Source organism: Mustela nivalis (assembly GCF_964662115.1).
Source record: "Mustela nivalis genome assembly, chromosome: 2".
In the NCBI taxonomy this organism is placed as follows: Eukaryota; Metazoa; Chordata; class Mammalia; order Carnivora; family Mustelidae; genus Mustela; species Mustela nivalis.
Genome location: NC_139021.1, coordinates 124,752,362 through 124,776,139, shown reverse-complemented (window position 1 = coordinate 124,776,139; position 23,778 = coordinate 124,752,362). Strand labels below are relative to the sequence as shown.

General features: G+C 44.0%; 1 protein-coding gene across 2 annotated transcripts in view; it reads right to left on the bottom strand.

Annotated features, from left to right (window-relative positions):
- Positions 1-431: 431 nt before the first annotated feature.
- The window catches only part of ARID5B (AT-rich interaction domain 5B), a 178,534-nt gene continuing 155,187 nt past the window's right edge, over positions 432-23,778 (bottom strand). For both annotated transcript variants that reach the window (XM_082720114.1, XM_082720115.1), the window contains 2 exons: positions 10,104-10,302; positions 432-6,638 (listed from right to left, as the gene is read on the bottom strand). In XM_082720114.1, coding sequence (XP_082576240.1) covers positions 4,470-6,638; positions 10,104-10,302 — 2,368 coding nt within the window. In that variant the 3' untranslated portion in view covers positions 432-4,469. The remainder of the gene's footprint in view (positions 6,639-10,103; positions 10,303-23,778) is intronic.

The following is a 23,778-nucleotide window of genomic DNA, read 5'->3' as shown; positions in this document are numbered from 1 at the left end:
CATTATGCCTGGCAGTTGAGGTATGAACAACTCTTTGTGGGCTAAGTAGACAGTGGACTTTTGTTATCTTCCAGGAGAGGACTATGGTGTTCAAAGGAAGTCATAGACTTAAGAGCTCTGGGTTCAATTCCTGACTTTGCTGGTGTGTTGGTCATGTGATCTGGGGTGAGTTGATTTGCCCCTCTAAGCTGTAGTTTTCTCATCAGTAAAATGGGCATACCTGTATTCACATGGGGTTGTGAACACTAAAGATATTGGATGCCAGCCGGGCACCCAGCAGGCTGTCAACAAACTACAGACACCATCCTCAACATCACTGCCATCATCATCATCACTGCTGGGATCCAATTTGGAGACAAGGGGGTGGAAAGAACCCTTGTGAGGCCTCTGGACGTCTCAGGAAGAAGTAACAGATTGCTCACACCCAAAAGGAAACAGATAGTAACATTTTTTATTAAATATTACAGTGGATCAAAAAGTACAAAATATCTCTTGCCTGCTATGTGATTGGGAAACTATTGGCACGTAATACAGTATCAAAAGCAGTAATAAGTACAATTTGGAAAACATACAAAATTGAGTGTTTATAGTTTGGCTCAGCATTCTTCTGGTAGTGTTTAAACTAATGCAAAGGTTACTCAATAACCTCTCCATTGGGAAACTATGTAATATCACTGGGCCATGTTGCTATATACAAATAATCACCTTACAGAGCATAGAGGTTACGTAGCTGGAATCACCAAAAGTATACAATATTTACAACACAGGAAAGTTTAAAAAAGTATAAACAGCCAAGAGATTATGCTGCTATTTTTCAGACATATTTCAACCATGGGGAGACAAGCAGAATATCAAATACATCAACAGCCAACACTGGAATTAAGTGCTCAAGATAATCATTGCAATGGTGTGGGTCTCACCAGGGCAAACTTGTTCCCATTTCTCTTTAAAACTGGGACAAGAGTGAAACTGGACCAGATGGGACTTGGCTGACCACCACCAAATGTGACTTTGTGGGACAACATGTGAAGAGAAAGAAATGGTTCTCTTTGAAGGCACACTACATAAAATATTCTTGTGGGATCACCTTGAAATTTCCATCAGACACACCAACACACTGAAATACAGTACTTGAGAATTCATGCACCAGGTCAGAAAGTTGTAAAGTCAACATTGAGTTTTAATAAACCCTTCTGTATATGCCCTGATAAACAAGTGAACTTAAGAGCTTCTAGCTAGTAAATAAATAAGTCAGTCCTGTGGCAAATATTACAAGTTCCAATCACTTACTAGAAGAATACTAAATTCTGAAACTCAGCTGGGCTGGGGTGTTTTTTTTGTTGTTGTTTTGTTTTGTTTCTTTTTTTGTTTTGTTTTGTTTTTCTGTTTTTTTTTTTGAGTTGCCAAAAGTTAAACCAGAAGTTGCACGGAAAGGTTTTTTTTTTTTTTTTTTAAATATTATTTAGAATCTCCAAATCTCCAGTAAATCACGGACTTAGTGCTATTTTGAATTGCAACATTTCTTGGAAGCCACGCTCAGTAAATAGATTTATGACTCCATTGCCAATTAGATTCCACAGTTTCCTTTACTAAACTACCAATAACAATGGTTTGATTGCACAAAGAAAGGCTTGTGCAATTCCATTCAATAATAAGGCCCCTTGAACTCAAACAATGCAAACAAAGCCCTATTTAAGACTTTTTAAAATGTAGTTCTCAGCCAATGAAGAATTCAATGGTCTTTTTGAAAGATTTCCAAGATCTCTGTTCGGAGTTTTAAAACAAATAACACACTGCTTCTGTTGGGAATGTATACCCCCATTTCTCTTTATTCGTCCTGATGTTTTGCCGAGGGTATGAGCTTCCTCAGACAGAAACAGTGAGTCTCCTCTCGGAAGAGATGAGAAAAACAAAAGCTGGACTATGTTAACATTGTTTGAAAAATGGTGTGATCGAATTCCAACATGATGAAACCAGACTGAAATCATTGTAGCGGGGAAAACAAATGCCCATATTCCAAATGGATAGGTGAGCTCCACCAGGGACAGGCGGCCCCATTTCTTGGAGAAACAAACTCCTAGAGACTGTGCACGATCTAGCCCATGTCTGTTGCGGAAACCCTGGAGATTCCGTGTTCTTCCATGTCCTCTGATTCTGTGACCATTCAGTCTAGTGCAACTTTCTACTAGGTGTCCTGGCTAGCGTTCTGCCAGCTGGAATTGAGATCTCTTTCCCCCTCTATCTTGTGCAATAGCAGGATAATCTGCACTCACACATTTATAATCTATATTCTACTAGTCTATCTATTGTTCTATTAAATATATATATATATATGTAAATATATATATATATGTGAAATTCCACAGGAAGGTAAATAATTAATTGAAGCAAATGGAACTCTTAACACTAGATCTCTACATTCTTTTGTTTCCACCTTTGGATATTAAGTATGTTACATTGAATATTTGGCTTCATATCATGGAGACATTTCAATACAAATGCACGGCATGCATGGCTTTGTTTAAGAGCCGCAGTGTCCTTGTTTACCAGTTGTGATTATTTTGCAGTCGAGTTACCTACTTAGAAGTTGAAAATTGTCATCAATTTTCATAGAATTAAATATCTCAGAGGTAAAAGACTGGTTAACTATGGTTCTACTGTCTACTGGGAGTTTGGGGGGAGGGGAGGGTTGGCTGGGGAGTTCATCAAAGCAGTCTTATCAGCAGGGATGGGACTCGGAAAGAAAATCCACTCTGTATCGATGGACTTTTAACACGCTTAGAAAAACGCATCCACCTTGATGTTACAGCTCAGCAGCGAATGGAACAATGGGGCAAGAATGACAGTACACACTCTGCACATCTGACTGCGTGAACAACTTGACCATTTCTTCCAGTGACAAAAGAAATCGTAAGGTGGACCGTATTGCCAGGTGGTTAAAGACATGACACACGCCACCAAGTGGGCACGCATACACCCGAATCTAACGCCCCATAAACCCCAAGAAGATGACTTGCTTTTGAAATGGGTCATCCAGTATGCCAATTTCTCCCCAAAGATGGGGCCTGGGAGGTTCTTCTTGGGAACAACAAGAAACCAATTCGATGAAGGCAACGTGACTACCTACTACTCAAAAGACCACGGCCCAGGGAAGGTAACTGGCGCCCGGGCCTCCAGCCGCTCCTTCTCTTCCGGATCGACGAGCTCCATCTTCTTCCCAACCCCCTTTCCCACACTGTTTAAAGGGATCAGTGCCAACACCAATGTAAATCATTTTGGCTTCTGTTCTAATTTCTGAAATTCCTAAAATATCTGTGCAGCCCACAAATATGTCCTCTAGACTCTTGTAATTCAGCGACTTGCTGCCAGTGAGGTTTTTGTTTTTATGATTCCTCTGGTATGTAGGACAGTTTCACAGCCTAGATAAGGTAAGTACAATGCTCGATATTTTCACATAACCCAATACTTCAAAGCAAAGCATTTGGCCGGTGAGCAGTGTATAAGCTCTTTCAACTATGCCATTTATGAGGAACAAAATCCTTAAGTTGCGGATCTGCAAAGGAACATTCTTTGCACTATTGTGTGCTCAACTGTTTCTTTTTCGTTTGTTCCACTAGAATCAGTTGCTTCAATTTGTAAACAATAACTTTACCACCCAAAGCTGCTCAAAATGATAAGATGTGGAAAAATTACAAACACACATCAACAACTAGGACAGTCAGTCAGCCTCGAAAACAAAACAAAACAAAACAAAACAAAACAAAGCAAAACAAAACAAAACCAAAAGACCTGCAAACAAAAGCGATACTGTTTAATTAAAAAAAGAAAAAGAAAAAAAAGACAAGAAGTAACTGGGAGAAAATGGAACTACCTGTATATAAATTAGGTGAGCAAACAGTGATACGGGTAGTTTTAAGAAGCAAATATATACAGTCATTTTAACAGTGTTTACTTCTCTGGATTGTTTAATAGTGTCAAAAGGAAAGATCTATTGAAGTTCCACTATACATTGCATTGATTGAACCTTGGAGAGTTTTAGGAAAAGAGGGGCATCCCTTGGCAGACTCTTGCCAGTCTTCCTTGCCCCTTCCTGTGAAATGCCTGCCCCCCCAACTTTTTTTTTTTTTTTTTGCCCAGATTGTTCCTGACCATCGGAACTCAAGACGGGGTCTTCTAAATTCTTCCCGGGTACACATACGTCCCTTCACGAGACCCTCGTGCAAAGCGAACCATGTAGGTCCAAGGGCATCTGTGTAGGAAGGGGCTCGAGACTGACCAGCCAAGGCTGGAGTCGTCCCAGAAAAATCAGGTATGTTCACCTCCCCTTGGCGGCTCCTTTGGCTGGGACTGATCTCACCCCCGGATTAGAAGAAATCCTGACTTCTAATTCTACAAACCGGCACCCCCCAGGGTTGGGAGGGAAGCTCCGTGAGCCACGCCGCAGCGCAGGAGGCCGGGCAGAGGTGGGCTTACAGTTTTGTACCGGGGTGTACGGACGACAGCTGAGAGGAAGGGAAGGCGGCTTGAGGATTTATAGCAGCTAAAGGGTAAATGCTGTTGTGCAAAAGGTCCCCATACGAACTTCCTACGGGGGTGGCCGCGGCCAAGTGTCTGTAAAGCTGCTGAGAATTTGTCGGCGATGTAAAAATCCCCCTTTGCATCACAAGCGAGTGGAAAGCCAGGGGCTGCATGAGCGGAGAAAGCACGGTCTGGTTTTTCAAGTACTGCAGAGAATGGGAGTAGCCGGCCGGGAGCCTGGAGTTGAGGCCCGAGCTGCACAGGCTCCCGGAATACAGACCTGGGAAGATGGGGGAGGAGAGCGGGAGCTTGTGGCCTTCGGACGCGGCCCCCGCGTGGCCACCATGCGCCGCCTTGCCGCCCTCACTCTCCGGCTCCGAGGAGGCCTTTTCCTTGCCGCAGGCCTCCTTGGCCGGGTCCAGGGGAGACACGGCCCGGGCCTTCTTCCCCGCAATCACCAGGTCCAAATCTTCCAGGCTGCGCTTGATGGGCCGCGCGGCCCCAATGTTCTGGGGGCTGGCCTTCCGCTGCAGGACGGGGTGCACCATGCCGTCGATCTTCCTGAAGTTCTCTAGTCTCACGTGGTGAGGTTTTCCCGAGCGGGAAAGCGACTCCGGGTACCTTTTTGGGGCCGACGTGGTCATGGGCGAAACCCGGCAGGCTTTGGGGTGACAGTCCCGACTCTGGCTGTTCATGACCTGGAACTGGGAGACACCTTTGTTCTCCTGGGGCCCCGGGGCCGTGTGGGCCAGGCCCAGGACCTTGCCCGTGGGTTTGTGCAGATTCTTGGGAAGGCTCAGATCCGTGGGCTGATCATCCGTGGGGGCTTCTGCCGCTGCTGCCTTCTTGTCCGGCAGGTGCAGCGACGTGAGATAATTCACGTGGAGCTTCTCTTGGTGTTTGTGGGAAGGAAAAGAGCTGTTGTCCGATTCCCTGTACATGTCCCTGCAGGGGTACTTGGATGTCTGCTCGTTGTGAAGATGGTGTTCAGTGTGTCGGTAGAGGCTGTGCAGGTGAGGAGAGGAGTAGAAGTCGGCCAGGAAGCTGGGCATGTGGGAGTGGGGGAGCGCCCTTTTCTCCAAGAGCTTCTCCTTGCCCTCCTGAATGTCTTGCTTCAGGACGTAGGAGTCAGCAAGGGGGCTAAGGTGGTGCTTGGAGAAACTGCAGCGGTGAGGATCCGATCGACCGAGCTTGTCGTGTTTAAAAATATCACTGATGCTCTTTCTCTCCTCCGATGGCTTGCTTCTGAAACTCTGGACGTGCTGAATCACCGAAGGCCGGCTGACCGCCATGTGATCGGGACCCTGGCCATGGTGGGCCTGAGACAGACCCGAACACAGGTCATCCCTGGCCATCAGTTTCTTTTTGCTGATCAGAGGGGGTGGAGAGCCATAGGGGTAGCTGCTGGAGAGGCTGGCCCCACTCACTTGCGACAGAAGCTTCTTCTTGGCCAGCGGGGACATGATGCCGGGGTTGCCTCTTGAGTAGAGCAGAGGCGTGTAATTAAGTCCATGGTTCTCATTCATGGGCCCGGTCAGGTCTTTGTCTTTGAACATGTCAAATGACTGGACCACGAGGACCTTCGGGGTCTGCTTGAGGGCGTTGTGGATGTCATCGCTGCCCAGCTGGTCCACCTTCACGGTGCAGTTGGCAATGTAGTCCGCCATCGCGGGCAGCTTGTCATCCTCCAGCTCGCTCTGGTTGGCCAGGGGGGGCTGCGTCGTGGCAAAGCCAGGGAAGGGGGCTTCTTGGAGTTCACTGTCGGGGTTCTCTGTAAAACAGCAGGTCTGGGGGTCTTGTTTTGAGTCCACAAGAGCACTGGGGGAAGTGAGGGACTGTTTGCCAGCCCCGGAGCCCAGCGCCGGAGCCCTCTCAGGGGCCGTGGGGGCACTGGGGAGTGGAGGAGCGGGCCCCTTCTCTCCCACGTCCTCTGCTGTCTTCTCACTGTTGGCACCTTGATCTGTGTCGCTGTCCTTTTCTGGGTCTGCTCTAGACCCTAGGGGCCTCGCTGCAAAATCCTGGTAGCCTTCCATTTTCTTCTTCACATCCGCTGCCGGGAGAGGCTCAGTGACGGTCTTCTGATTTAACGTCTCTTGTTCCTTCTCTGGCTCTGATGAAGCCTGATAAAATATTTCAAAAGGCAGTCAGAAGGAAGCCAAATGCATTGACACTTTTGCTATGAAACAAAATATTACACGCAGCAGTTTTTCTTGAAAACAGGCTTGTCAATCAGCTCAGGGAGTTTCTGTAAAGCTTTATTATCCCCCAACCACAGCTCTAGACAAAGAAATCTAAATTACAGAAACATTAGGGCAGAAATGCATATTTCTCTCAAGTCCCTTGTGAGACACCTATCAGGAGAGCGAAGTGTTCTGTACCCTTGGCATACTATCTTACCACTCCTTGATTCTAATATATAGTTTAATTCTGAGGTTGTTTTCTTGTCAAATCAGTCAATTATCCAAATGGGTTTTAAATTACATGTTGTGCTTTATGACACTTTGGAGAAAGATTTTTTTTTTCTTTTAAGCATCTCTCTTTCAAAAACCAACCAACCCCACGTCAACAACGACCAACAAACTTACTAGAATCCCTTGCCTTTCTCCGAGAGAGCAAATCCCAACCCAGGGCGTTCAGTACGATGCATAAAATTAGCAACGCGTAAGTGTTAATTTCTACTCAGCACCATATGACATGCAGAAAATGTTAAAATACTGGAAAATTATGCAGATGCAACACCAGCCTGTCTACCTGAGGGACAGAAGGACTCCAAGTCCTTCTAGGCTGCAGCAAACTACATTTCTATTAAAGATAAAAATGAAGTCATCAAAATTCAGGCAGTGAGCACCGCCCCAAATACAGCTTTTCTGCTCACTGGAATACACCGTAGTCAATGAGATGGATGCTCTTTATGTGTCCGTATTGACCGAGGTTATGGGCACAATTTGACCCATTCATTGCATTATGTAGCTGTGCAAAGTTTGACCTTAGAAGGTCATTTTAACTTTCCATCTGTGACCCAGCTGGCTGACGGGCCCTTTCAAAACTGTCACTCTGTCCTGACATGTCTTAGGGAACAGTCACAAAATAGTTGAATTGAGCTGGTCTTCTCTCCCAAGCACCCCCCTGCCTCCAGCTCCACTGCATCTCATCCCTTAATCGTTGTTCTTTGTTAAAGAAAAGAAGTGTTGAACACATTAACATCTTTGGGTAAGATTGAGGATTCTGGTGGAGGGATGCATAGAAATAAACATTTTAAGGAATCATACCCTTTCAGAGATGTTTCGCCTTAAATCCGCTCGAAGATGTCCCTGTCTTTTAGGCATGTGTTAGACCTGAGAGCTTTTGCTTATTGTCTTTCTTTTCTTCCCTCCCTCTCTCCCTCCCTTCCTCTCACTCTCTCTCTTTTGTACTAATAGCTGCCTTTTCTATGACAAATATCATTTCTTGTTCCACATTAACAATCATCACTGGTCTCTTGAGCTTATGCATTACATGAAAATACAGAAAAATGAGTACGTCAAGGGAAAAAAGGCAAATTGCATTTAAATGTTAGTTTCTGATGGGGCTGTGGTTTGAAGTGAAGCTACAGGGGATACTCAGTCTCACTGAAGTTTCTGTGACCCAGGCCTTTGGTTACAGAGTTCTGTGGCTGTTACTGGAAAACAGGTTAGCGAATCTCTGAAAGCTAGGCAGAAAAAAGCAAAGGACCCCTTTTAGGCATTTTAGGATCTGCCTTGACATGTTACACTGTGCCTTCCCACCAGGCAACTTGCAATCCAATGACCTGAAGACAGTGGGTTTGGCTGGAAGGGATTTATAAGCCCTCCTATCTCCATTGTGTTTACTGCTGTGTACTGAAAATATCAAAAATTAAAGACAATAAAAACACCAATGGCAATAACAAAATCCAAACCCCCAATGCACAGTCAACAAGAAGAAATACACCTGGTCAAACACATGGGTCTATGTTGGACGTGGGGAGCAGTTCTTACCATAAGGTCAACTTGGAGAGGGTGTGAGATTCCAAGTCGATCAGATGACCTGATCATGATACCCTTTGACCTGCCAGATACTTAAAATGCCCGGAGGCACTGGGGTCTATAAGAAACAGGGAGCCTGAGGGCTTTCAGGGTTTCTGTGAGCCAGAGGGAGCGGCCCTCTTCTTGCTGACAGGCATCTCCTACACTGATGGGCTTCGGGGCGATGGGCTGAGGATCCCTCCCGCACCTCACAAAAACAGCCATTTCAAACTCCGTCTCCACAGTGGAGCCACTCAAAGGTCAGCTGGCCTCTGGCCTCAGTTTGTCCTCTGGTGCTTTGGCAATGCTGTACATATGGTATCTAATAGAACTCACTGATCCAAAACCCTGTAATAAATCAGCAGGCCAACAGGATAAAGGAAGAATGGAATGTGAGCCTTAACTTGGAATTTCCTTGCTTTTGGCCATTTATGTTGCAAGCTTGCAGATGTTTAGAAATCTCTCTCCATCATCTTTTTCCCCCATTTTTTTAATCACTAAAGCTTAGAATAATTATGAAACAAAAATGAAGGCAACACAAAAGTCTTTTCTTGGTATTCATAATATCTTCTTACTCAGGAGTCAGTTGGGTAGATTAATTTCTAGTTAGGAGGCTGGTGTGTGTGTGTGTGTGTGTGTGTGTTTTGAGCCAGTGTTTAATTAGAGAGTCTCTTATGTGTTCATTATAAACTTGATTTTTAGGGGGTGTTTAATATCAGCACCAAAATTCCCTCTGGGGTTGGATCCTAGAACATGCTGTCTCCAAATGTTGCTGCTAAGTTTGTTGTTTTTTTTTTTTTATGGGCATCAGGATTTTTTATTATTCATGTTGAAACAGAGCCCAGATCAGCCTCCATGCCTGGCTATACACTGACGAGTAATGGCTTCTACCAAAGAGCTGTGGGGGCTGTGGGTAATGGGGCTGGTTTAAAAAGGTTCAGAAACAGGTTAAAAACCTGTTAACATGAGAGATAATAATGGTTTCAGAGGAATAATTTCAAAATTCTCCTATAAATAATATGTACTTAAGATATTTCTAAGTTGGTCCCAACCCAAGGCTGGTGCACAGAGGTCAGTTATAGGAGGCAAAGGAATCTCTGAAGGTTCGAGGACAGTCCTGCAGAGACACGGCCCCTCGTGTCAACATCCCTCCTTGCTAGAACCCACAAAGCATGTTTTCCGAGGCCCACCAGCTCCTCGGATAGACTGACTCTGAAATGGCAAAGAAGCCACATTGTTCACACCAGAGTCCCGTGGCTTCACAGGGCTGAAGCTCTGGTTCCTTCTCTCGCAAAGCTGGCGTTTGCTCTCAGTTTTCCACAGGATGTTCCCCTCTTTCTAGATCCTATTCTTGGCCTATCCCATGTAATACCACGCACTGCCTTCCAGGGCCCCAATGGACCTACAGATCCGCACTCTGGGGAACTGTGAAGCTGGGGGAGAGGGGGTGCTCTCAGTCTGGGGCTGCAGGGGCACAGGGACCCGGCTGCGGACGCAGGGCTCCGGAAGACCTGGGACAGGACGGATCTCACAGAGGTATTTCTATGGAGGACAGCGACTCACCTCTGACGATTCCTGGGGCTTTGGGGCATTCTCTTTTTCTTTCTTGCTCTTAGGAATTTCATGTTTGATGCGTTTGGTTGCTGATACTTTTGTTTTATTCTCATGTTCCTGGGAACTGTTCTCCTGTTTCCGGGGTTTGATTGGAGGCAGGGGCTTATCTTCCTCTCCTTTAATAAACCTCTCATATGGTAGGATTAATCTGGAAGGATAGCAGAAGAGATGATCAATCATGGGAGGCAATTCCAGGAGCATCGAAGCTACTGGGTTTTAGCTTCTTTTCTCAATGCAAGCGGATTATTGAATGACTCCATCTCCAGTAACACCAGTGGATTTCTAGAAACTTATTCCACAGCTCTGGGCTCTACTTCCTCAGTCTAAAACCAGTGCCTCACAACTTAGAAACACTCCTTTGCAAGACAGCTTTCTGGTTTTGTAACTCTATATACCAAAGATACCAACGGAAGCATCCAAAGTTAACATCATTATCACAGCTCATGGAACCTGGCTAAGGGCCAACAACAACAACACAGCAATAATAGCCACACTCGCGATGGCTGCCATTCGTTTGCCGTTCTGCCAGCAGTGATTTATGGAGCACCTACTGTGTGCGCCGCATTCACGGCACTGAGGTGCAGCAGTGAACAAAACACTCAAAGCCCGTGACTTCATGACGATGATATCCAGGGAGGTACTTGTATGCACCAGGTTAATGTCCTCGATACACTATGTGGATTATTCCATGTAATCTTCCCATCTGTGCGGAGCGTTACTGTCATTGTTCTTACTACTACTATGACCACGACTACCATTATCGACTCCCTTTTTTAAAAAAGATTTTATTTATTTATTTGACAGACGGAGATCACAAGTAGGCAGAGAGGCAGACAGAGAGAGAGGAGGAAGCAGGCTCCCCGCTGAGTAGAGAGCCCGATGCGGAGCTCCATCGCAGGACCCTGAGACCATGACCTGAGCAGAAGGCAGAGGCTTAACGCACTGAGCCACCCAGGCACCCGTATCACTCCCTTTTTAACAGATGAGGCAGATGAGGCCCCAGAAAGGCTGAATAATTTGCCCAAGTATCACACCTTTTGTTAGAGATGGAATATGAACCTTGTTCTGCCTGCCTCTGAAGTTTATATTTTCATCCACGTCAAAGTATAGACCAAACACTGAAGATAAAGAGGCTTATGGAAGGCAAGCACAGTGGGGCTGAGAAAGCTAGCTATCTTCTCCCGAGCTCTGAGGCGGGTAAGGGATTCCAGTATGATCTCCTTTTTTGGGGTGCCAAACAAAAGAGGTCCCCGGGGAGGAGGAGGGCGGACAGACCACTCAAGCCACAAAAATCAGAGGGCTGAAAAATTCAAGCACTTCAATTATATAACTTTTAAAACAAAGTACATAAAATTGTTCTAAAAAGAGAAACATCAAACAGCTCTAGTTTTAATCTGTTTTCCCTTTGCGACATAGCTCTTGATCTGAAAGGGAAAAATAGCTGATGTAATTAAAAGGGATGGATTGCATTACAATCTCAGTTTCAACTTCAGTGATTAAAGTTTTTATAATGCATTTGGTATGATTAATGACTCACTGTGGGATTAATACAAGACTCAGCCTTAAAAATATGAACTTTAATACAGCAAACATAATTTGTTTTAAATAAGACAAGTTGACTCAATGAAGAAAATGTACTTGGCTTATAAACAACATAAATCTGTTCAAATATTGGGAACCCTAATTATTTTTAAACTAAGACTTCCAGGCAGAAACTTCTTTGGTTTGGCTATCTGTTAGCGAGCCACTGAAAGTGGTTTCTAACCAAGAGATCCGCACCTCAGCTCCTTCAACACACACAACTGTACAGGTTCCCGAGTACAGACGTATCCACTTTATGATAATATTTCACCGTTTAATAAAATACCAAGTAAATGATGGGAAAACCAAATCCCAATTTACAACGTATTAGAAACAAAATTCATTTACTGAGCATGCTCGGACAAGGTATGTGCAAGGAGGCGTGAATAATAGTTTCGAGCCCTCCATCTGGCAGGGGGCCAGCCATGAAGATCAACACAGCCCATGGGGAATAGTTATCTTCAGATCCCATTACAAACTGAGTTTAAACATGTTACAGCTGCTAAAACTGGGAACTGTTCTCTCTGTGTAGACTTACTAAAATAATATATGGCTTCCCACTGTAATATTACAGTTAATGTTTATATAATAAAAAGCATAACCAAGCAGAAGAAGAGAGAAAAAAAGCAATCTTGTTCATACTTGAATTTATCCCGACTCATCTGTAAAGTCCCCAACGTTACCCCAATCCCTTTTATCTGCACAGTTCTGCCGGGGACTTGATCCCCTTTTCAACATCGGCAGGTTGCGGATTTCTGTCTGGGAGCGAAAGGCATCGAATATTTTACATTGGAAAAAAAAATATTTTAAATAGACTTTAATGAAAACATTTTTTTTTTTTTTTATTGTTGGGACAGATAGGTTTGTTTTACTTGTGTTTGGTTGCCATGGGAACCTGAGCAGCACGGAAGTCTGGGTATTCCGACGGTGGCTGTTTGTTGGGACCACCCTTGACACCGACTTCATTCCCTCATTGACACGGCGACACCTTGAGGAGACCTCCTCGCAGGAAGCACGGCCCCGTTACCTCTGAGTGTGGGGAGAGGGTTCGAGGAGGCAGAGAACTGGGTGGGAGACACCCAGCTTGGGCCCAGAGGACCCCTCACCTCCAGCTCTGACGGTTGGGGTTGGAGCTCGCAAGCCCTCCAGAGGGGTGGGTGCTAAGGGGATTTGAATTTCCTCATACAGCTTTGCAGATTCAAGAAGCAGGGCAACATTTCCATTTCATCCTCCCCACCCCCCACCGCCGCCACTTTTTTCTTGCCTTTTCTTTTTCCTTTCTTTTTTTTCTTCTTCACTCAACTCAGCAGCTGGCTGGCCGACAGCAGTTAAAAAATACATTTCACTTTGCTGGTCAAAGGCCTAAAGCCAGAAGCAGGAAATGTGGAATTAAATGTTTCTTGTATCTGGAAAGAGGCATGACTAAGGTAAAACTGAATCCAAACATAAGCCTTGCTTGTTCAAGGTTTCCAGAGGGAGAGTCTATGTGAGCAAGTGAGTGAGTGTGAGAGTGTGTATGTGTGTGTGTGTGTGTGTGTGTGTGTGTGTGTAAAGGTCAATTGAGTGGCTCCCCCCTCCCTTCTAAATCACTGACTGATAATTATAGTGGCTCAGGGAAAAAAGGTTCCCAAAATAAAACAAGAAAGGCAGCAGCTAAAAGGAAACAAGTAGAAATAATGACCAGCTAAGCCCTGAAGAACAGGGCACGGTCTCGCCCAGCACACAAACAATCACCGTTCATATAGTGATTTCCGTTCGGTGAGATTTTCACTGAATGTTTTTTCAGTTATCCTGTCATGGTACAACACAATTACCCCACAGGATATGATCTTATCATTTGATTATTAGAAGTTTTCACAGCGCAAGAGGACGAAAGCTATTATGGGTTTCTGAACATTTAAACGTTTAGCGTACATGTGATACCATTACAAACAGGTTAGCCAATATTAAGGTCAACATTGCCCAATGCAGGAAGCTGAGGCGGTCCGTATTGTATCAAGAATCTAGTATAATGCAACATGCCTGTGCCTTGCGGATGATTATTCCTCAAATATTTGTAGTACAACAAAGATTTAATCAGTTTCCAAACTATACAGATAAAAGCAAAAATGCACCCCAGCCCCCAAGAACTCATTACACAGGAGAAATATTTTCAATGGGCTGCAACTCTAAGAATGTGGGTTGGGTTTTAGGTGGGTGGAAGTAATGGGGAAGAGAAGCAATATATTCATTAGAAAATCCAGAGAGATTTTTACCCCTGATCTACATCTACTCTGGGAATTGAAAGCTAGGCAGATAAATGGGCCTTTATTATTATCCAGATTTCACATTTCAGATTAGCAAAATGCTTATTTACGATGCCATTAATGGCCCTGAAATAGGTAAGCCATCATGTATTAAAAAATAACATCTTTCCATAGGCATAAGATTTGTAGCAGCATGAGATTTTATTTTTCCCTAGGAATAATACAAGAATAACATTTTCCACCCCAAAGCAGAAACAGTAGGGGAGCCTTTTGCTATCACCAAGATTCGTATTAAATTCAGTCACTGTGAAAGCAAGATTTTTTCCCTCCTTCTTCTTTTTTCTTTTTTTCCCCTTTTTTAAAATAGAGACGACTCAAAATCAACCCAAGTTAAAATTAACAAATCAATAGCATTATAACCTTGATTTATTAGCATCTGAGCCACTAAATTATCATCATACAAGAAATTGCTGGTTTGAAAAGATTTCGGCTTTGTTAAATCTCAAGTTAAATAATGGTGTGCCGTCTACTCGGTTTTTAGATCTGCCTCATCTGATATTATGAAAAATTCAATACATTTCTCTACAGCAGAAGTCAGGGGTCAGCAAATCTATTACTGTAATGTAAGTAATCTGGCAACCTGCCAACTCTTTCTCCCTTTTATTATTTTTTTTTAAACACCAAGGCAGATAATTTTATATTTACAAATTCTAAAATCCTCCGGGGTCTTGCCTCTCTTTCTCAACAAAAACCAGCAGCCTCACGCTCCAGAACTGTAGATGGCACATGCCCTCATCATTTGCATTTCATACAAAAGAAGAAAAGACTCTTCATCTTTATTAGGCGGCCTTCTCCCTTCTCTCCCCATAGGCAGAGGGAAAATAATGTCAAATCGCATCTGAACAAGTAACCACTAATAATCTTCTGTATTGATTCATGCTTGCATGGAATGACGGAACTTAGGAGCCCAAACACTGAGCCAACAGCACTCAGGAGGAGAAACGAGAATCCGTCTATTGATAGAGCTCTGCAAAACGATATTATGATACTGTCTAACACTGATTCAATTTGGGGAATTGGGGAAAGAAAGCAGGAAATTTTTAGGGTAGTAGTTGATCATCAAACTCACCTGAGTTACTCTGTAGACGCTTTAAAGGCATCAGACCTGTGAAAAAGTCTAGGCCCAAAGACCTCCTGGTGCCCTCAGAACAGAATATCTTAGGGGCAGAGGGGAAAAAAGTTGGTATGCGTGTCAGGGCAAAAATGCTACTGCTATTCTTACATGTATTAGGTTTTTTTTCACAGTCGTAGAAAAGAAATGACATATTGGTTCCACTGGGGCTTCAGACCTGATCTGATCCCAAATGAAGTCATTATACCTCCAAGTTGATTCCAGGGTTGATAAATTCTAAGGCTTGGCCAGACATTTTCCTTCTCAGCCAGAAACTGAAAATATAACTTCACTGTGAAGTGTGGGAAGCAATCTTTCACCAAATATGGAGCCAATAGAAGGTATATTTTTCTTTTTTGAAGGTGATGTATGCATACTGGTTAAGGATCCAAGAAGAAGAGAAAGTTTCTACTCCCACATATGGTTTACCTCTCAGGGTTCCAGACCATGACCAAAATGGTGGAAGAACCTTTGGGTGACAGGGACCAAAACCAAGGTCAAGTACACAAATGTACTATGGCAGTGTACATAGAAGTGGGATGTTTCCTCAGTGATCACAACACTCATTGAGTACAAAAGAAACTTTGTTCCTGTTCTTTTTAAAAGACAAGCTCCACCTGAGAAAGATGTGGGTTCTGGGTAATGATCTCCTTGGTTTTATGGTGTGAGTTTCTCTAAAGCAGAAAAAATAGTGTGCAGAGGGTGAGAAGTAAAATATTAGTAACCAAGAGAGCTGAGAAATAGATGTCCAGTACCCCCCTCGAACAGCTGAAGAGGTGAATTGAAGTCTTTGAGCATCAAACCACAGAGACAGAGTCCATGCTGACATACAGGCCACAGAGAATGAGCCTACGGCAGGACTCATGTAAGCCAAGAACGTGGTGGGAGAATGCAGCACGGATTCTGTATAAAAGACTTAGCTTAGCCCATGAGCTCACCAAGCTTTTTAATAAGGAAGTGGACATAAATCGCATCATTTGTATTCTGTGTGAGATACCCAAAAGGTATGTGGCCCATTATTATCAACAATATATGGCCACATGTCTTCAGAAGAGCTCTTTCTTGTGAAAACTACCTGCCTACCACTACTTGAGAGGCAGTAGAAGATGAATGAGAAAGTTTTTTGAAGGCACTAATTCTGAATCTTTGCCCTGGAAGTGGTGGGAGTGTAGTTTGTTGGGCCTAATGACTGACAGCTTCCTTGATGGTCCTGGAGTGCTTATAACCCTAAGCAAAGAAAGGAGGGTGGAAAAAAAAGGGATCTGGAGCTTGGCCCCAGCAAGATGGCGACTTAACTCCTATAAAGGATAGTCAATGTGAGAAAGGTAGCTTGAGGATGGTGGGCCCCCTGAACTAGAGTTACATTGATCTATGGGATCTTGGTGAAAAGGTGAGGAGGGAGGGTGGGGAGGGAAAATTCTGGTGGTTCTTCTGTATTGATTATAGACATTATGACATTAATAGCAGCTGCCACATATGAAGTGCCTATTAATACCAAGCATTTTGTATGTCTTACATTCAACCATTACAAAAAAAGTATATACAGGTATTTTATTTTGTCCTTATCTCATGGATGAGGAAATTGAGGTTCAGAGTTAAATAGTTAAATAACTAATAAAAGGCATGAAGCTATTAGGTGCCAGCATTTGAGTTCAAACACAGATCTGCCGGCCTCTTGGAGCTGCCTGCCTTCATATCAGCAGGGCAGCAGTGCATTTTCATACGTTGTCTAAATAGCACCACCAACCAGGAGATACTGAACCGATGACCCCTGGCTTCACGGAACCCTAAGTTCTCAAAGCGCTAAAAAAATCAGGGTGAGCATTCTCCTTTTCTCAGAGGCCATTCCGCAAAGAGTCAATCCAGTACAAGGGAAGCAGCCCTATGGCTCAGGCACTGGGCACAGTGCTCCTCTTACAAAACGCCAGGATCACTAGGCCAAGATTCTCTAACACAGTGGCAACTGTGATTGGATCAGGTCCAACTTGCTGGTGGACGGTAAGAGAAGCTCAAGCATCTACCCTCCATGAATTCCAGTCTGTAGCACTTAATCTACACACACAGCTGAGGTTCCCATGGCCTCTCCAGCTAGAACAAAACTCCTCAGGTGTTTTGCTTCTATGATGCCTCCATACCACTTCTAAGAGGGTCTACACTGATGTTAGCCCCACTGTCTTTCAACTGAAGACCACAGTGAAGAAAGTTGGGATGGATTTAAGGAAAGCTGACTTTGTGCCCCACGGCTTAAAATACATGCACAAAACAGAGAATGCAGATCATCAGCCCACCCAGCCCCCCACGATGCCAGCAGCAATTTTTCTTCTCAATGAGAAAACAATGACTAGCTCCGAATGAAGTTGCATGGATCCATTTCAAGGGCAGGTGAACATTACTATTTCAAGAATAATGGACAAATGTAACTACAGTGTTTTCAACATAATGAGCACCCCACAAATGAAGGCGGGCACTGCTGGTTATGTAAAAACAGGCAAATAACTATTGCATTTAACTCCTGTGGAGGTGAGATCCCACAGGTTACAGAGCTTCTGAAATGTTCAACAATTCCCCCAAACATTTATTACTTTGATCAAACTTTGTAATAACTTGTATAAAACCAAAATGTTCCAAGAGGTTTTCACTGGAAGAGTTAAGGATATATTTTAATGGTAAACAATTACATTCTTCTATCATCTGATCCTTTTTTTCTTTCTTTTTTGGAAAGAGGCTCTCTGAATTTTCAATAGTGCCTTTGTGAAGGCATCTGCTACTCACGTAATTGAAAAGATGTTTGTGCAGTGGCATGCTTGCGAGTACAGTTATTTAATCTTAATGATAAAGCCCCGAGGACAGAAAATCATAAGTAGAAACCTCTTGTTATTTATCAAAAAGAAAAGGGGCTAAGACACCTAATCTATTCTCAAATTTAAATTCATGCTTGATGAAAACTATCAATAAAACATCGGACCTGCAAAGGTTCTTAAATACTATAGCCAGGTTCAAAGGCATGAATAGAGGGGAGGTAGGGAGAAAACAAAAATGAGACAATAAAGGAGCCTGACAAAGAAAAACTGTTTGGCAAGCCTTTTTTTTTTTTTTTTTTTTTTTGGGTCAAACAAAGAACTTGCTGTAGTTTACAGCATGACACACACACTTGATCAGCTTGTGCCCGAGGGTGTTTTTACACTCTAGAGTGTAAACTCTAACTTCTATTAATTACAACTTGCATTCAGAGGCAAATTTAAGAATTTTAAAATAGAGACTTTTTCAAAGGCTGTTGTTTATTTTTTTTTTAAACAGAAACCAGTTTTTCTACTCCAGGGCCTGGCAAGGGCTTTGTTTTCCTTTTTAAAAGTTTCTAGAACTATCCAGGCTTTGGAAAGTATCCGAGCATTTTAAGCATGCTGAGTGAGTGAGAGGGAGGCTTTTGCTTATGAAGTTATCGGACTGTCCTTTTGGGAGAGATTCTGGAGGTCTTTCTCAGCCTGCCTGAGTCTCGGCACCTTGCTCGATTATCCCAGGCTGCTGGCTGTGGATAAGAGCCAGGAGGCCTTCTGTGGGCTTGGGGAAAAGGTTGATGAGAGGGCGTGTGTGACAGTGGTGCTGAAGTGCTACTTGCCGTCCCCATTGGCCAGAGCCCCTCTCACCAAGCCAGTGGTCAGAAAGGAGCTGAGTCCATAGATGGGCAACCCCACGTGCTCATGGGTAAGGATGGGGCATGGTCTACCCCCTGGACTTTGGGGCAAGGCAGCCAATAAAGCCTGAGAATATAAACTGTAATACCTGCCTTGTGTATCCAGTTTGGAAATTCGGCCTTTGTATTCACCAGACAGCTTCTTCCACCACCTCATTCCCTACCTCTTGACACACATTTCCTAGAGCAAACTGTCCTTTTTGTTTGGATTTAATGTAATTCATTCAACCCCTAATTTCTGAGTCCCCGATATGTTCATGATGCTGTCCTGGGTGCACTGGGGAGACTCCGGGAAAGCAAGAGTCCACGAGCCTTGCCCTCAAAATTAGTATCTTTATGATCTTGATTTCTACAGCGGAACAATTTAGGCAATGTACAATGACCTCTGAAGTTAAAACCAAACTCTTTAAGATCCAGTTCAAATTCTAGATCCTCCTGAAAGACTTTGCTTATTCTAGCTGAAAAGTCTCTGTTTTTGATACCTGTTGAACTTATCTGTAGCAATTACTTACTTCCCTGAGATTTTTTATAGCCTGAAGTATCTAACCCTCCTTCATGTATTTATGGACTATGAGTCAGATTGTATGGTAAGTTAGGTAAGCCAAGGATCACAGCACCTTCTGATTCTAATGAATAGTAATGGCCCAGGGTGCCATACTAAGAGGAGTTCTGAAGCTGAGTTTGGGCTCATGGAGATCAGTATGGTGTTCCCTTCGCAGTCTCTGCCAGGAACGTAGTAGCATGGGCCCCTCCTCACTGACTGCCAGCCCGATTCCAGACCCTGTGGTTTATAGGTTTTCATCATCTCAGAGGGTACTGTGGACACGGTAGACGTTCAAAAAAACACCCAGTGGCTCTTGAGGGCAGCAGCTAAGGAAGAAGGCAGTCACTCGAATGGCAAAACTATCCTACCCCAGAAAAAGAAACCAGCCACTGGGAGAGGGCTTCTTACCAATTTCAAACGTAATCTTGGGCTATGTCAAAAGACTGATACTGCCACATCCCAAGAAGTATGATATGCCACATCTGGAATCGCTTTGGGTATTCTGAGTGACACAAATTGGAGGTATCTACATAACACCAAGCCAAGCTGGTGAAAATCCATAAATTGTGCTCTGAGGCTTGGCTAGGAGGACTTGAAGTGAGAACGGAGCCAGGCTCACAGAGGCTCATCACCAAGGAAATGGCATGCGCAGAACCAGTCAACCTCAGAAGGCAAGGTTGGGTCAACGGGAAGGCACAGAAGGTGTCTTGCTCAGCATGTGGCAGAGTGTTTAGATGAAAAGCACGGTCAATGGTGGCTCTTTTTTCTTGCCCCCCCCAACCACAGGGCATTTGCACGGAGGCTGGAATAGTGCCAAAGATAGTTCAGTCCTCACGGAACTTGGCAGCATATAGGCTACCTCCACCCTGAGGTATGTTTATTTTAACTTGTATAAAATATTTTCAGAAATATTGGATCTAGTATTTGTAAGTCAGGTGACTTCACAAAAAAGTTATCATGAAATCATGGAAGGTCTGACAGTACTGAGACTCCATCTGCCTAAGGCACTGGTGTTGGCTGATCCCACTGGGCCTCTCTGGCCTGGCCGTGTGTGCCAGCTTCCTACCCTCCTACCTGGCCTTCTGCACCCACTTAGCCACCTCCCCCATAAACATCTGAGGTTGAGATCTGTGGTGGGGAGCCTTCTTCAGCAATCTGCCGGGAAGGACTACCTTTCTAAATTTCCTGTCTGTTGTCAACTGACACTTTCATAAAATTCCTAATTCATGAAAATGAATTAATAGAAAAAAGAAATTTAAAGCAAGGTACATAAAATATAAGCCCCAATGTTTAATTAGTTTCAATGGACATAAAATTATTCTGGCAAATCGCTATGTAAGTGTAACAACGCCCATCTGTAACTGTTCTGTTCACAAGAGCCCAGACAGGTCAGAAAGCCTCACTTGAGGAGCTCTGGTCTAGAGACTGACTGACTGACTTCTCAGATCTCAAATGCTGAGAACTTGCCCATGTCTTTCTCAACTGGGTATTGATTAACTTCAAGGGTAACAAAATGAGCAAGAAGACATCGCGTCATGTCCTAGACATAAAGAGCTGTAACTCACCGTACTTGCCCTCTTGACTTTTTCTTCACAACATGATTAGCTGAGTTCCTCAGAACTTGGTATGTTTTTGGCATTTACCTTAATGCACATATTTAATTTACTCAAAATGTGACCCTCCCACGCTCTGCTTTCTACCTTCAGAGAAGAAAGGCAAGGGGTTCAGTGACCATCATTTGGGTTCTGCCCAGCTGTAGCCGGGTTGGGGCTGGCTCACCCCAGGTCACAGCAAAAGAAGGCCCCCCAACCCTGCGGCAGGTCAGTCTTGCCTGGGGAATGCTCATGGGAAAAGCAAAAGTGAGAATTTGAAACTGGGCATTACGTATGTAAGAAGATGAAGCGTCATTGGTCATTTCCCGTATAAACAAATAGTTTGTTTATGACCTTGATTTTCTCAATACTCAGTAAAGCACATCATGAAGGCCTTTTGCCTTCATGCTCCCTTTTCTGTCCTTAATAAAACTTCATGTGCTCCTCAGATGTATACCATATAATTTGCTCAGGAAAATTCAAACCAGTAATCTGGTATTCTGTGTGAAGATTTTTTTTTTGCCTCTTGCACATGCTTGAAAAATATTTTTCTAAAAAAGAAAACAAATCTGCACATGACAACAAAGCCTTTAAAGTGAATCTCTATTCCAGAAAATCAAGCCAAGAGAATTCCATAAAGATAACCCCTTTCCTCTTTTTATTCCTTTCCTCAGAAAGGTGACTTGGGACACCTTAAATGGAGAGTCAGACAAGAAAGAAAATGTCCTATTTAGAAGGGTCCTGCCCAGCTGGAGGTGGGCATTTTTCTTTGCATTACGACCTACAGTAACTTTACTATCAATCCTGAGAAAGAAGTTTCCAGAATAACCACACTTCATGAGCCCTGCTGAATTTGAGGTATCCAGGTAGCAACAGTCTCGCGATGGGGAAACATTAATGCTTTTTATATTGGTGATCAGCTGTAACATGAGCAATTAAGTACAATACTAATGGACTATGGCCAGGAGCCTGGTACTAATATTAAAAACTGACAGAGATGAATAGGTTTGGAAGCAAAACCAGGCTGACAAAGACATTTTTATGAAGTGCTTGGGCCTATTTGATTTAAACCAATCAGAGGCAAGTTTGGACGAGTCAGGCCTTCAGCGACAATGATGCATTCACAGGCATTGTACCGTTTCTGCTATGCCTTAAATAAAAACACCCATTGATTCTTTTCAACAACCCACACTTTCATTATTACACTCATTAATAAACCAAAAGCGCCCAACTAATATACAAGTAATATTTACTGAGGAACCGGCGACTTTTTTCTTGTTGGAAAATGAAAACATTTACTGGAAACATGAACCGCACCACATGAAAAATAAATCAGTGGATAATGTACAGTAGATCACTCATTTCTTCTTCATCTTCTAGGGAAGCGAAGCTGGTAGTAGGGAAAAAAGAAAAGGATCACGTCTGCATATCGGGGTGAAAAGGAGACGAGAAGACTGCTTGCACATGAGGATCGCAGTCATTCTGATCTGATGGGAAAGGTTTGAAACATGTCTACAGGCATCTCCAGACTAGATGTTTGCCCAAAACATCCTGATCTTTTGCAGCTTCTTGAACCTTCTTGAAAACGGTGGCCCTTCACCAGTCTAGTCCTGTCTGTTTTGTGTTAGTGTAGCCTATACCTAGCGAGAAGGAAAGAAATCTGCCAAGTCCCTTGGCACAGTTTTAGCCCAGCCTCTTCTTTGACCAAAGCAGAACTGTTTCTCGTCCCTGGGATGGATCTGAGTGTCCTCTGCCCTTCTCGGGTAGAACCATTCAAGAGAAGTAAGAGGTAAGACAGCTAGAGCAGCTGTCCCCAGACTCTTCTCCAGAGCACAGCACACAGGAACATGGCTGATTCCTTTCAGATCATGATCAGCTCAAAATGAGTGAGACTGGTATAATTGTAGTGGTTCTCATTTTTTAAAAAGATTTTACTTATTTACTTGGAGAGAGAGAGAATGAGCGAGAGTGCACATGAGCTGGGGAGGGGGAAGGCGAGGGAGACTGGGGGCTCCACCCCAGGGTCCTGGGATCATGACCTGAGCCGAAAGCAGAAGCTTCACTAACTGAGCCACACAGGCGCCCCCTGGAATCTCATTTTTTTAAAAAGTCGATTATCTGCAAATTTTAGTACTTCACTATTATTAACTACTCACCACTCAAGACATCCCTTGCATCTGATCACAGCAATGTGAACGAGTGAAAGTATATCCAAGGAAGGGTGAAGGCCCTTGCTGATCGCCCCGGGACAGCTGTGTTCTAACCTGGGTTTCTGGCTCTGTGCGGGGATTTCCATATTGGGGGTCCCACTTGGCGGTTGACTGTTGTCTCAGCCCCAGATTACTCTTCTGTGCCCTGCTTGGTGTTGCTGGGACCGAGATTCTGCAGATTACATGCCTCTTTCTTCAGCTGTCTTCCTTTTGGGGTCCTGCAAATGGGGCTCAAGCAGGCCAGGGGAAGGGAGGAAAGGCTCCTTCTTTCTGTTTTGCCTGCTGTGAATTTCAGGGCCAACCCAACAGTAACTTAGCAGCAGCAGTTGGTTCCAGCCTGTAGCTTCTGTCACAGTCCCAGAAGAGTTTTATGGCATTTGCCCTGAGGTCCAGCATTAGCCAGCGAGCACTGCCTCCTCAGGTCTGAGCCTAGCTTCACAGTGCTCCACCTCCGAGCTTAATAACGACCAGCACTGGATGGGATCCTCTCCCCAGGAGGGATCTGAACCCCAGCTCTGTGACGCCTACTCTCTAAACTTCCGGGTGGCAACACCATAACCCCCTTTCTCCTATTCTCTTGACCCTAGGG